Genomic DNA, 15,437 nt, shown 5'->3' with positions numbered 1-15,437 from the left:
TTAATATAACGTGGCCGAAAATTCGCTTAATTACAAAGCTCATTCTAAATCCGAATTAAGCAAAAATGACTGCTTCAGCTTACAACTAAAGTATCACAAAGCCGGTTTTTTCAAATTAAAACCACTGTCTCTTTACAACTTTACGAGTCTCGCTTGACAAAAGCTGACCTTTGAAAAAGTAGTGCGTTTCTTTGAGCGCGCAGTGCGTGTGTGTCTTTTTTGAAATGTTAATGATGTCTCCCGGAAAAAATCTTTTGCACGCGAATATTATAAAATACTCATATAAACGGACAAAAGACATATTCTAAAGCTGCCTAAAACCGCGATTTACGAATAAAAGTGTCTTACGTACTCATAGAAATACTTTAGAAATGCTCAATTTTATTACTCAGAGGCTCCCCCTACACCTCTCTCCCAATCGCTCATACCTGATGACACTTCTGACTCTTGACAATATTTTATATTATATAATTACTACTATAATAACTGATAAATTTACAGTATTCGGGCAAAACTCGATAATTAAGTTTAGAAATCGATAGTCTTTTTACTATATCCGAATAGTAAGCTATAAATAGATTGTTCCATCATAACCTGACAAAAGCGCGCCAAAAGGTTTTTCTAAGAAAGTATAGTATAACAATTACAAAAAAAATATTGTAAAATTTTTCATAAATTTGGTTTTTCATATGTTGGACTCTGCATATTTATATTTTCCCACTAAACTTCACATCGACAAAATAAAATACAGTATAAAACGGATTTATCGTGTGTATTCACTCACAGTGTAACTGGCGCACTTCACCTCGAAAGCTGACAACAATTCAGTCTCCTACTCCATCCAGTCCTCCTCGTCTCCTGCATGAGAAAAAAGACGACAAAATTTCATCACCCCACACATGACATTTCCACACGGCAAAAAAGCAATTCAATCCTCGCCCCCTTGCAGCCTACGTATCTCCATATCTTTCTCTCTCTTAGTTTTACGACCCAGCCCTGTACACATCATCGAGCTCAATATCTCGTATAAAGAAAAAACGTCTCAGGCTTATTTGTCGCCCTTGCATGCAGGACTTGGTGGGAAAAGTACTACAGACTCGTAAAAAGACGTCGAGAGAGGCTCGTACTTAACGAACGAATCGGCTCATTGACGTGGAAACGACTTTTTCTATCTCTCCGAGCGTCCTCCTACGTGTCGCTCTTTTTACGTCGCGAGGCGTTAGTTGTGCCAGTTGCGTGAAGTGCGACTATTTGCGTGGGTGGCGATTGATTACTTTTCCCTTCACTCGTGCGCGGAAAAAGAGGAAATCGCGTACGTGCCCGAAGAGCCGGCTTTGGCAAGGAGAAGTGTACGTGCGGGATCGGAAATAGTATATTGTGCAACTAGGGGGAAAAAAGGGCGATTTCTAACGAGGGTGAGATTTGAGCACGAGTTGGAGTCGAGGGCGCCGAAAACGCCCGAGACGGAGACGAGTGCTCAAATTTCACCCGAGGTAGAAATTGCCCTCCCCCCTTGTTGCACACTGTACTTTTTTTGACAAGTGCCTGTAAAGACCCCTTTTCATGCATATAGAGTGAATGGTAAGTTGCGCATTTTGAGTCGTAAACCGAATGATTCCCTCCCGCTCGCTCGAAATGAGCAGCTTGCATTCACTTTAGAGGCATGGAAGCGGGTCTTTTTCAAGCACGTGTTAAGAAAATGAAATTTTCTTGACACTTTGGAAATGATTTCGAGGAGGCGACTTCGGAGAGACACGTTCTTCTAACTTAGTTTTGGCTGCGCAATCGTTTTGATTTGCTTTCCGTGCACGTGTGCATAAGTCTTCTTCTTTTTTTTCAGACGACTAGATACCTGTGTAAGCTACTTTGAACATTTTCGCGGGAATTTATATTCACCGCAAGTTCTCTAAGCTTCGTCGTATACTTTTCGCGGCATTATTCCGTCGCGGTTGAAAAACTTTCGTCGATGTATCAAAACGCTTACAAACGATCCCGCGGTAAATCGCAACTTCCTACTTTGCTCTCGAGCCGGGAAATAATCCGAGAAATAAAGAACTGCAAAGTGAATGCACGAAACAACTCTCGAGAACGAGTGTATTACAAGACTCGAAAAAAGAGAGAAAAAGCATCTCATCCCTGAGCGATTGCGTGAAAGTGAAAGTCTGGAGATAAAAGATTGTAACGAGAAGAGACAAAATGAGAAATAGTCATCCTACATGACGATGCAGAAATGAAGAAAAGCGAGGCCAGAGTTCGAAAAGTTCGAGGAGAGCGATGCTTGATGCGAAAGTTACTCTTCCCCGGTAAGTTGTCACGCATTGCTCGGGGCCGTTACCCTCTTAATTTCCCGGAGAGAAGTTTGTCTCCTCGACGACTTAATAGCTTACTAAGTCTTTTTCGCCGTTAATTCTCACATATTGGGTACTGAGATGTAAACATAAGTCTGAGGGGGGATGACCCTACATTTTTGCGATGATTGCGATTTTGTTAGTCTGCTCTGGAACGGATTTTGTATGTCAAGCGAAATAAATTCGGTTGTCGGGACATTTTTAACTTTCCAAAAAGCTCTTGATTGATTAGTTTCGCTCGTCGTTTTGTACGAAAATAACGGACGATGTTATTTCTGAGTAATCAAAATTAATTAAAAGTACTGGCTTCACGCAGATTACATTTTACGTAGTAGTTTTCTGTCTGGCTTGAAATTAAATAACAGGGAATTACACAGCGCGTTGATTAATTTTTTGTACTACATTAGTTCATTAAAAGCAAGTTACAAAATAAATACAGAGGCCTCAAACATTCGTATTTTCATTTCGTATTTACAGTTATAATCACAGGAGGTTTCTTGATTATAAACTGCACGTCCTTGAATCAAATTCTTCGAATCCATTAAATGTGATGCGATATACGTTTCATTCGTAAAATATCGAATATTACATAATTATTGTATAATACATAAATCAATATTTAACAATAAAATATTTAACTCATTAATCTTTTCTAGTTTCATATTTTCATTTTCAAATCCGTCAGAAGACTTTTCGCGTTCATTCGAGCTGTAAAATACGCAAAGCGCTCATAAAATAATAACGCCGTGGTCATCCCTCGCCAGCCAACATCTTCTAAAATTGATACCCCCTAAGTCACCCTAATAAACACATTCATACGACCAGTCCCCTCCACCAATCCGATAAATCTCGTCGACATTCCGATAAATATCACCAATTGCCAATCTCGACTGGCACCTTCCAGAATAAAATTTTCATAAACCAACCGCAGGTCACCGAGTCGACGCCTATAGCTATTTTATCATTCCCGTCGCATATAAAACGCGACTTTCCTGATCCCCGCTCGTAAAGAAACGTAAACGACGTTGGGCCACTCGAGGCGCGAAATATGCAATCCTCGAATGGCGAATAATGCAAAATCTTCAATAATTCAGAGCGTCGTGCATGCATGCAGCGAAAGCCTATCGATAAATTCCAAGGACGAAGGAGAAAGTTTTCACAGGCAAATATAGATACTGTAGACGCGGTTGACGATGATAAAAAAAGACAGATACACTTGCGAGAAATATAGGCAATTTTACGAGCGGCGGCTAGGATTTTATTTTTTAACTAAAAAGTTGTGTACTATACTGTAGTTGTAGCATGCGCAATAGCATTTTTTATTTAAGCGTTGAATTTATTATGGAACAGTGTAAATGTACACTTTACAGCGGCGCACGTCGGCACCGGCCGAGTGTGGATTAGCGAATCAAAATACCGATTATCGCGAATCGAGTCCCGAGATGCAAACAAGCTAAAAGACTCGAGACAAAGCCGAAAGAGATTCGGCGGATATAAACGTCGATATGAGGCGGACAAAGCCTCTCGCACGACACTTGCGATAACCGCGAATATTCTAAGCGCCGCGCGCATTTTCTCGATTTAATTTTAAGCTAAATTAATTGTAATAATATCTTGAAAACTATGTAAAGCGACGCCAGAGACTCGGGGGAAAACGACATTAGAAAAAGCGCTCCGAGCCATCGCCAAAAATATGCCGTGCTGTGCCGGGAAAACCTGAGGTTTTTCCGTGATCCGGGAAATTTACCCTTGCGAGACGGACCGTGCCGTGCCGGGAGAACGTATGGTTCTCAAAAGCTGTAGTCTCGCGAGGGTGGTTTCCCAGGCGGAAAATCTCCGGTTTTCAAAATCAGGAAATATGGGTCAGGAACCCGCTGACGAATGTCAGGACTCGGGTCGAAAGGTTGACGTGAAAACAGGCGGTGGCTCGGAGGTGACGTGATCGCACGATGATCGGGGGTTTCTGGGAAACGAAACCCAGAGAGGGGTAATCTCGGGCGAGCGCTTAAAAGGGCAGCGCGACACGCGCTCGAGTCAATTGACCTCTGGCCTCGCTGAAAGAATAAGGTAATCGTCGTTATAATTTTTTCATCTATTAAAGTTGTGATTTCTACAAACACCGTTTTTTCCTCAAACCCCAGCATTGTCCTTTACAGTAGTGTGGTGAAGTTTACGGACTATTAGCCAAGTTAAACGGACGTGAGAGAATACACGATGCAAAAAAAGACACTGTATTCTCATATTTTACAGCGTATTACCAGTGCAAGAGGCGCGCAACTTTCAAATTCGAACCAAAAAAAAAATTAATAAAAATAAACGAGAAGAAAGTGCAAAGTTAAAAGATGCCGGCCGAGAAGAATAAGAAGAGAGACAGAGAGAGAGAGAGAGAGAAAAAAGAAGTAAGAGAATGAAAAAGCAAGAGCGAGAGTTGACCGTAAATCTCGGCTACCCTCGTCAGAGCAGCGGACGCGCGAATGGATAGACATAGCTCTGGTCTGGTTCGATTTCCATCTCGCGCTAAGATATTCTGTACTTTTTCAATGGAATAGGATCTTTTCTCTCTCTCCCCCTCTCTTCAGGATTGCCTCGATTTTTATCGGCTCTGAGTAAAATCTTTTATCAGCGGAAATGAACGGAGGTTTATACATATTCGTACGTATTCTACATTATTAAAGAATTGTACTCTTGGCTCAGTCGTCGACACAGCTTCGACCGAATTCATACACACCTATAATATATTCAGACCATAAAGAGGAGATAACTCTTGAAAATTTCAACGATTCTATTACACCACATATTTCTGTAAATAATAAATCTCTTTATGTACATATGTATAGGAGAATGAAGAATTATTCGTTTGTTTTTACTTTACTAGATTTTGAAAAGCGCGCGTTGCGCCCTCTAACCTCGAAAACGTTTTATTTAGACTTCCTGACTTAGACGCATAAACCTGATTTACATCTATTATTTTTATAGTAGTAGTAAATATTTCTCGAAAATTTCGAGCGATTCTATTACATCGCAACTTCCGCCTCATCTTGGCAACTCATCACGCACACCAAGATGCGTATACCATTCATCACTTTAATCTTCCGTATTCGCTCGCGTTAGTCCATCTTCATACACGGCGTTTTGTTATCTCACATCTTCACGATACATCCTAACCACCGGCGCAGTATGTCTTTTTCTCTTACGTATACCGTCGACATTGTTTCTCTCTTCATCCCGTTTGTATTTACGATTATGCTCCTTGCCGTTGAAATCACGGACTCGCCCTCTTTCTTACATCACATCGCGCGAACACACACTTTTTTCACGTCCCTGATCTCTGCCTCTTATATTTTTCATGTGCTAAGGAACTCGCCATACCTTCCTGGTTTTATTCTTTATTTATAAGGCTCAACCTCACTTTTAACCGGTAAACTTAAGTTTGTTCCTGCTTATATTTCTGAAGTCTTACAAAAGGTTTTGACCCGTTCGCCCATACGCTTGGTTTACTACTAGAGCACAATCTCGCATATTCTGAAATTGGCGCTTAATTTATGCAAGTAACGGCTTCATTAACGCGTTCCGAAAAAAAGAATACATTAATCCCCGAGTCGTCGCAATTTCTCAGCACTTAAAAAAGTCTCGCGGCCGCAGTAAAAGAATCACGTCGGCTCGCTAAAACTTCTCCAAATGCAAAAGCAGCCGTCGCCATTAATATCCCACTGACCCTCTCCCTACTCTTCGTTTTCTACGTGTCACCGCGGTCGTCTCTGTTTCTTTCGCTCTCTTTTTTTTATTTTGCTACCCGACCGCTTCAAGCTCGCTCGTCTTCCAGACTCGCAGTCGGAGGCACTCGGAGAAAAATGGAGAGGATCCTCCAATGGTTAAAGAGGCTTTTTCCATCCGCCGCAGGAGGCTCGCGTTTTTTCCTTCTTATCTCCATATTTCTATTACGCAGCTGTAGGGTAATAGGGTGTGCTCATCGTGAAAAATCACTTTTTCGAGGATAAGTTGTATGAAATTTTGATTAGACTATAAGTAGCGTAAAAAGTGATCGTTACATGTAATTTGGCAAGTTAATGCTGATACTGAATTCAAGTGGCTTGGAGTTTGAAAAGTAAGTCGAACGAATAGACAACTTTTAGAAGCTTACGTAATTTACTGATTCTACTGATTTTATCTAATCAAGTTTTCAAACTCTGAAAGTCCATACGTAGTCTAAATGAGGATGATTTTGTTCCTTCTTAATTTCACATCTTACAAGAAATCACAAAATCAAACATCGTTTCTCGTCGATGGCGATATGCAAACGTAATGCCAATTATTCTCATTGAATACCTCGGATAATTATCAAGCACTAATTACCGCTAATCCTTTATTAAACGCGCGATGGCTCATCTTAAACCGCTCAAGGGACTAGTCTGTCCGAAAGTTAGTCCTACGTGACACACCGATGAATTAAGTTGTGATATTCCAAAACATTTCACCGATTAGCGTATATCATAACGTCGCTCCTAACGAAAAGTAGTACATTTGAATTTCCTGACAAAAACTAGTACAGATGGTGAAAATTCCAAAATTTTCTGAAATTTTCACAAATTTTCTATAATTTCAACATTTATAATTTTAAAGATACTTCTCATGAGTTTACTTCATCCAATCGTTCACACATCACAAAATTGATCCTTCGCCATAATATACCGTGAAAGCTCAGTCAAAAAATTGAAAATTGCATTTTCCCCATAATAACTTACGCCTCACCGGAGCACAACAAACTTTATATGCGTGTACACCGTTTATCTCTCTTCCATAGGTCGACTCGCGTGTGTGTACAGGCCAAGTGATATGGACGCGAAAATCGATATTCGCGCGATAGAGTATAAGGTGAGAAGGAATATACCCGCGGGGCCAATTCAATCTCGCGTACGGCTTTTTTCATCATTCCACACTGTAGAAAACAAGTAACGTATACCATCCGCAAAGTGTACGAAAGGGCGTTTTAGAGCTCTTACGTCTCGAATGAAGGAGAAGTTTTGCACCCCTTATACGTATGCCGATCGGAGTAGTATTGCAGAGCTTCTCGATAAAAATGAAATATTCAAGTTTTTACCGTCATCGCATTTCATGATAATTTACGAAGTTGTGCATGTTTCGAAGATAATACAGTTTTTATTTTGATTAAAGTTGATGAGTGTCCGGTACAGTTCTTTGTTTTTTAAAAAATAATGCATGTTTAAATACGTATCTTAATAGTTATTACTCTATAGCTAACTTTAGGAAATTTTTTACTGAATTATTTCATTTATAGCATATAATATTTTTTTAAAGCTTCAGAAACAGAAGAGCACAAAGGATTACTTTTGATTGTCAATTTTTGCCCGCACAGTTGATTTTCGCGAATATTTGTCACGGCCAGTATACCTACGTACGCACGCAAAGCGTTTCATGCGAATCGCCTGTGGTTAGTATAGGTGAAGCAAGTTACACAAGTTGTTTATACGGGCTGCTGAACTATTTTCCGTGTTGGAAGTTTGACTTTGCGCTGTCATCGCATGTGTGTGTACATAACGGACTAGCCGGGATTATCGCCAGAGGAAACTTTTTGAATTTCCCGCGCAAAACTGCTATTGGCGAATTTCATTACACATATACTCTATCGCATGACAATCGCGGTCAGATCAGCTGGCAAATATTTTTGAATAGAATCCAATCTTTTTCTCGTGCAGAGAAAAATTAACCCCAACGAATTAGCCTCACTCTATATGCCAATACACCACAAAGACAGCTTTGTTCTATGTATAGCCTCTGGAAAATTATACCAATAAAAAACGTCCAGCCTCTCTCTCTCTCTCTCTTTGGCTCACAAAACATATCAAAGGCTTAAATCGCGCCCTCGATATACCCCGGATCGATACTCTCATAAAATAAACAAAATTCGACACTCCTGGAGAGTCTATTTTCGATCGTTGGCCGATCGGCGACCCTTGGCTCTCTACAGTAGTGGCTTCCACGCGAGGCTAAAAGGAGCGATCTTGCGTGAAGCGATCAAAGCACCTATACTCCGACGCGCACACACACATGCACACAGAGGAATCCGTCGACGGCCTTTTATGAACGCGATTAAAAGAGAAAAGCAGGGGAGGTGGCGAAAAAGGGTTTGGATCGATCTATGTCTACTTGGACTGGCCGCAGCAGTTGAGCCGATTCTTGCGAGAAGGGAGTCGCGATTTTCTTACTCCTTTTTGCGTTGGGTTGACCCGCTGTCGCTTTGGCCACAGGTCTTTTAATATTTTTACAGAATAAATTTTGTGAACTATTGGCAGTCGTAGCATGAGTGGGCCAAGTAGATCCGGTAAGAATAGTTTCGGCACAGGTAATTCACCGCTAGATATGCATAGGGCTTGCAAAAGGCGATGAGGGAAGTAGGAAGGCGCATATGCGCCATCTAGCGGGGATGGTTATCTTTGCATGCCAACGAGCCATAAAGGATTTTAGATACGGGGGAAAGGTCAGTCCAAAACTAACATAGAAATATAGGCAGCATGATGTATTTTTTTCTATATTTCAGCATTACAGTGTAAATCATTATTCAACAAAATTGTAGGCTATATTTCGACTTTTTGAATCATCTTAACTTTTCGCAGGAAATAATCATGATCATGATAAATGTTGAAAATTAATTAATTTCACATTAATAAATCGAAATAAATTGCGTATAATAATATTAAACGCACGATTCGCATCAAAGAGATCAAGCAGTACATTTGCTTAATCTAATATTCGATCTCCGATTTATTCGAATTATAAAAATATTCACATCGAAATTTTGAGCATAAACCCAATACATACCTGTACGTTTCAAATCTATTAAGACAATACTACAAAACACACCGACCGTCAATCACCGCTAACAGACACCCTCAAAAAGATCGGAGAAAAAGTACTCTCCATACTCGAATCTGTCTATTTCCCACGCGACCGCACCGAACCACTCGAAAAGCCTCCCACAAGTAATCATTCCAATCACATGCAGCACGTCGGAATATCCACGCCGTGCTAGACACACATTCTCATGTTTTGACAAATTATAATCTCAACCTCGGAAAATTGGCGGTCGCCGAGCGATTTTGGCCATCGATCTGTTTTCCTCGCGAGAGATGCTCGCAACTGGTTTTACACTGTGCGTGTACACGTGTGGAACGATAAGATATGAGTAGGTTGAGAGGGAGATAAGAGGGAAAAAACTTGACGCGCGCGGATCGAAGGGTAGTTGTGCGAGGGGCATTGAATCTGTTGATGGATTTAAAAAAGAAAAGAATTGAACTTACTCAACGTATGGTTAACTTCGTGTAGGATCAAAAGTCCAAACAACCCACCTGTAAAAGAGAAAAAAATATCGTTAGACACACAGTAATATTTCTAATTCTAAAAATTCATCCGAAGTCAATCTAAGCATGCATAGTTTCGCCAACTCAATTATCGTGTACCACGTAAACGAATGCTCACACTCGTTCGTCCTTCTCCTGACCAAAGGATCGGTAAAACAAAGAAAGCTAATAACAGCCCAGCGATTTTAATCTCGCAAGGAAAGCTCATCGAGTCTGTCACCCTGAGGAAAGCCACACAGCAGCCCTTATTCGAAGACAGTCTCTCTCATTAACGCTCTACTATCACCAAAGGGGCTCGAGGAGACTTCCGCCGCCATGTGCCGCCTTTCGAAAATGGATTACGTGTTTCGACTGGCGAGTTAAGCCCCCGGCGCTGCGGACGAGAAATCGATAAGTTTCTCTCTCTCTCTCTCTCTCTCTCTCTCTCTCTTCCGCGCGCTCCAAGCAGTTCCCATTCAATTAAAGCCGCAGAGCGCGGCCTGCTGCAATCATTAGGGCTGCGGCCGCGCGCTGACGATTGATCGAGTAGACGTAATTAGGCGGGACAAGCCGCGCGCCGAGAGATTTTTCTCGGCCGCTTACTACACTGTGAGGGAGAGAGAGAGAGAGAGAGGGGAGGGAACAATGATCGACGAGAGTACACTTCTAAATCGTTCGAGTGGTTTTAGAGGTTACTTTGAGTTGCAAGACTCTCCCTCTCCAGTCTTTTTTTAATTTTGCTTGTGCTCCTGGAGGAAGCTTTGTTGGTGGTGAAATTTGCGGTTTTATCGAAACACGTTAGAAGGGTGTCTGGAGGTGCTGTAATACCTCTAAAATTACTCCGTGGATATAAAATATTTTGAAAAAATAAAATATTTTTTAATGAATTGTAGATTTTTGAGAACTATTCAGATGTTATGAACTTTAAACATGATTAAAAAAGATAGTGTAATCTGGTGCTACATCGTGTATAGATATAAAGATAAATAACGACCCGAAGACATTATTAATGATATTAATCTGCTAAGTTTATTTACATACACTCACAATGTGATTGGCTTCTCGGCTTAATGTGTGATTCTATTAAGGAGATGAGGCTTTCGAAGAAATCTTAGACGTGCGGCCGACCGACAGAAGAATTCAATTGGGCGATCAAACTGTACTGCAACTTGGTAACAACGCTAAAGATTGGAAATTATATGTATGAGAAGGAGGGGGTCTAAATCGGGGGTTCACAATTAGTACATGAGGTACGCATGAAAATCTTCGAATTAAAAGATCATTAGCATTTAGACAGCTGCGTAGACAGATTGTCAATAATATCATACGTTATTTGCTTGACATTGAGTACACAATTTTCTCAACCAAAGACCAACTTTTACCATGATCTGCTTTCTCGAGATAGTCAATGTTAATATTAATCCACGATAAGACACAGAAAAAGTATATAAACTTTCGACTTTTCATTTTTTAGAATCAGTTAGTCGTAAGACAGTACTGGTGAAAAAAATGTCTTGGTTTCCAACTAATCTAGATAATAGCCCGTGCTCTCTAACGGGTTCTCCCGCGGATTGCTCACCATCAGTTTTTGCATTCATATATTTTCTACTCGAATCTCTGGGGACTTCCCATGATGCTAAATTTAGCAATTCAAAAAAGTTCGACTCTAACGATGAATACGATTTAATTATTGTTGGTGCTGGAAGTGCTGGATGCGTCGTTGCGAACCGTTTGAGTGAAATCGAAAATTGGAAGGTAATACGATTTCACATTGCCATTAATATTATAGTCTATCGGAATTGTAAATCTGTACTCATCAAAAATTTGTTTAAATTTTCAGGTTTTGTTGCTAGAAGCTGGAGATGAAGAACCAGTTATTGCTGACATACCAGCAATGTCGTTGCTTATGATCAAGAGTACTCTTGATTACGACTATCTGACCCAACCACATGATACAATGTGCAAAGCAAACAAGCAGAAATCGTTCAACTGGCCGCGTGGAAAAGTTATGGGAGGCACCAGCTCGATTAATGGCATGGTTTACCTTCGCGGAAACGAATTGGATTACGACCATTGGGAAGATTTAGGAAATTCTGGTTGGAGCTGGATGAACGTGTTACCCTATTTTCTAAAATCGGAAGATGCAAGACACCCTGCTGTGAGTTACTATACACTGTTAAAAGAGAAAATAGGAAAACAAGTTTTTTTCTTATTATTTATGCATATTTATATAACCATTATTCTAGATTTATTCGGACAATCCTCATATGCACGGAAAGAACGGTTATTTAAAAATCGACCGCTTACCTCACGAAGATAAGAATTCCGATATCATCTTGGACGCTTGGAAAGAATTAGGTCTTGAAGAAATCGATTTTAATTCCAAACAACGTGTCGGTGTTTCCAGAATGCAATATACCAGTCAGCACGGAGTTCACCTAAGTTCAAACGGAGCTTTCATTAGGCCAATTCGTGCTAAAAGACCTAATCTCACTATCAAGTCAAATTCTCAAGCCACGAAAATTATTATCGACCCGACAACTAAGCGTGCGATAGGTGTGGAATATTTATCAAAAGACAAGACAGTGAAGAAAGCATTTGCTAGGAAAGAAGTCATTGTTTCAGCAGGTGCAATCGAATCTCCCAAGCTATTAATGCTCTCTGGAGTTGGACCAAAGGATGATCTTGTGGACGCAAACATCGAGGTCATACAAGATCTGCCAGTTGGTCAGACTCTTCATAATCACGTCGGAATGTTAGCTCTAGCATTTAATCTGAATAAGTCAGCATCGACAATGACGGATTTGGAAAGTATCCAAGACGACATCGTTTACTGGATGAGTACTCACGAAGGCCCTGTCTCATCCAATGGTGTACTAGACACTATGTCGTTGCTTCAAACTTCTTACGAAAAACTGCCTGGTGTTCCTGACATTCAAATTACTGCTTCTGGATTTGTCTCGGGTGAAAATAGTAACTTTCCGTATATTCCTAAGGCGTATTATAACGGAATAACGATGTTCATGACATTATTAAAAGCAAATGGAACAGGTAGTCTGAAGTTGAATAAAGACGATCCTCGTTTGGGACAGCCGGTTATCAATTCAAATTACTTGAATATACCGGAAAACATTGAGAGATTGGTCGAAGGATTGATGATTGCGAGGAAATTCACTGAAAGCAGAATTTTAAAGGACAATGGATTTGAAGAAGCTAAGGAACCTTTAAGTGGATGCGAGGCTTTCGACTACGACAGTGCAGAGTACATAGAGTGTGTGGCTAAATGCTATTCAATAGTATCTGATCATCCTTCTGGAACTTGTAAAATGGGTCCAAAAAGCGATCCCTCTGCTGTAGTAGACCCAAGATTGAGGGTATACGGAGTCGATGGTCTGAGAGTAATTGATGCTTCGGTTATCCCTGCTATACCCAGAGGAAGTTTAAATGCACCTACTATCATGATTGGAGAAAAGGGCAGCGACTTGATAAAGGAAGAATGGCTCCACAATTCATTGTAATTATTTGCGACAGGCTCTTGTAAATTTGTAAAACGTCAAGTTACTATGTAAATATTTTGTACTAATAATAAAGATTGAATTTTTAGTAAAATGCAACATCTTTTGAAACTCTCATACATTTAGCTATAGTGCAGTTTTTCATAGACGTTAAAATACTTACTGCAAAGCTAAGAAACGATAAAATTTAATGTCACGAAAATTGCAGTATTTCTTCTGAAGGCTGATAAAAATTTACTCGTTTTTAAAAGCCTCTCCGTACGAACCGTTATAACGTAGACTACTTTGAAGTGCAGTTCGTAAAACTAGTTTTGCGAATTTCCAAAATTAAAACTTTTTTTCATAAATTTCATATAAAAAAGTCATCATAAAGCAGAGCGCGTCGTGGAGTTCATCACACGAAATATTAAAAAGTATCATTTCATAAAAATAGCTTTTGCTCGTACAATTGGAACGAACCGCGTAGATTTAGTTCGTCGATCTTTTAATATTCACAAACTCTCATTAATCTTCAAGTTCTGAAAATACGGATGGATCTGGCGAGGCTATTTTCTAATTTTAAAAACATCCGTCTTCTGCATCAATGTTTCACGAGGTTCGAAGCCACAGCAACGGTCAGTACTCCCACAGGCCAGATCTAATCAGTTCTGGAAAAAAGCAAGCAGCGCTTGAAAATCGCAGCCTCGCGTGTGCGCCGCGAGCGGAATAATCGTGCTGGAAAAGCGACTGTAGCTGATCGAAGGCACGTAGTGGGCAATTATGTGGTACTCGCGCATACAATAGCGTGTCGACTAATTAGCAAAATCGTCGGCTATTTCGTCCCCCACACTTTAGATTAATTTTTAGTAGATTATTCAACCCAAATTTTACGTATGTCGGAAGGCGTATACTAAATCAACATTCGAAGTAAGTTTTTTCTACAAAACGTTGGATCGGCGATAAAGAACAAGTTGTATGTATTCGATCGATCATATATTTGTGTTAAAATATGTAGAGCGCTTCGTTGAAAACATGTAGTCATCCTTTTCCAAGATAAAAACGTTTTATGATTATTTATTTAGCAAAGATAATTTTTGCGTGGTATAAAAAAGAATATAATTTATTTAATAATGGATTAACCTACTAAGATTATTTAAAGCTGGAATTTTAAAGAACCATTTCACTCTGTTTATAAAAGATAAAATACATGAAAATTTACTTCTTGGGGACACTTTAATCGAATGCCGTATAAATTACGGACATAAAAAACAAATTCTAATGAGACCTACTTTTTGCGCGGACTACGCTCTCCTTATACATAATCACACCAATGGCCATCGCCATATTCCCAGCTCGCGCGGCGCAAATTGTTAATCCAGTGCTTATACCCACGTTATAACCTCGCGAGAGGGAACTGCTAAAAATTCACAGCGCATTAGCATATCTGGTCAAACGCCGTGACTTATTAAAACCGGAACTTCTCTTGCGTTGCCTTCTGGACAGCAGACGTACGCCGAGCTTGCAATTAACTTGTCAAATTGACCTTGTGTTTTTCCATTGGCATGTTAAAATTTTCTTAGAATAAAAGAAACTTTTTATTATTCGCCGGATAATTAAAACTTTCGCCATAAATAATATCTGAAAATTCGCGCAATGAATTTAATTAAAAGCCAAACAGTCGACATTACGCTTTCAACCTCCCCGGGAATGACCCACGTACAAAGACTATATTAACCAGTTGCCGGACTGAATTAAGCGTGAATCCCAGCGGATAGAAAACGAGCGAAAGTTTTGTCACGTTTCGTCCATCACGTATATATACATATACACAGGTACACAGAAACGGACAAGCATTCGGGCAGCTCCGGGGGAAAAAGGTGCGGGAAGAAGAAGAAAGAAAAAAGAAGGAGGAGATCTTGAGAGTACGACGTGCAGATTTTATCTATAAAATTTATTTATATTAATGGTCCCAAACAGAGAAAAAACGTGTGTCCTATATATATAGAAGCACAAAAAAAACGTTAGTCGCCACGTTTTGAGTGATTTATTATACGTGGAATCGGAGAAGTACACAAATTATCGTTTTGGAATAACTCGGTCGTCGACGTGAAAGATGTAATAAATCGTAATGCGATGAGAGCTGAAGCAGGTAGAAATGAGCGTTAAAATGAGATTTACGCGCTTTGTTTTGCCATATATTTCTTTATTTATTATTACATATACCTGGTTCTCGTAAACAC

The 15,437-nt window shown here is 40.0% G+C and overlaps 2 protein-coding genes across 7 annotated transcripts in view; one reads left to right on the top strand and one right to left on the bottom strand.

The window, feature by feature from the left end:
* LOC100124125 (GTP-binding protein Di-Ras2) overlaps window positions 1–15,437 on the bottom strand; it is an 87,635-nt gene that overhangs the window by 52,438 nt on the left and 19,760 nt on the right. For 2 of the 6 annotated variants that reach the window (XM_032601000.1, XM_008209361.4), the window contains exon 2: window positions 9,665–9,712. The exons of 2 other annotated variants lie outside the window; for them this stretch is intronic. The gene's annotated coding sequence lies outside the window, so the exon portion shown is untranslated. Of the gene's footprint in view, window positions 1–784; window positions 859–9,664; window positions 9,713–15,437 lie in introns of all 6 variants that reach the window. 2 more of the 6 variants (XM_008209356.4, XM_008209357.4) reach the window with 2 other exon arrangements.
* LOC100124135 (glucose dehydrogenase [FAD, quinone]-like) lies at window positions 11,213–13,221 on the top strand. Its single transcript, XM_001607944.1, has 3 exons — window positions 11,213–11,458; window positions 11,544–11,861; window positions 11,950–13,221. The coding sequence occupies exons 1-3, from the start codon at window positions 11,213–11,215 to the stop codon at window positions 13,219–13,221; spliced, it is 1,836 nt and encodes a 611-aa protein (XP_001607994.1).

This window comes from Nasonia vitripennis, chromosome 5 (genome assembly GCF_009193385.2).
Source record: "Nasonia vitripennis strain AsymCx chromosome 5, Nvit_psr_1.1, whole genome shotgun sequence".
In the NCBI taxonomy this organism is placed as follows: domain Eukaryota; kingdom Metazoa; phylum Arthropoda; class Insecta; order Hymenoptera; family Pteromalidae; genus Nasonia; species Nasonia vitripennis.
Note: the sequence above shows the minus strand (reverse complement) of the source record. Positions and strands in the feature narration are given on the sequence as shown.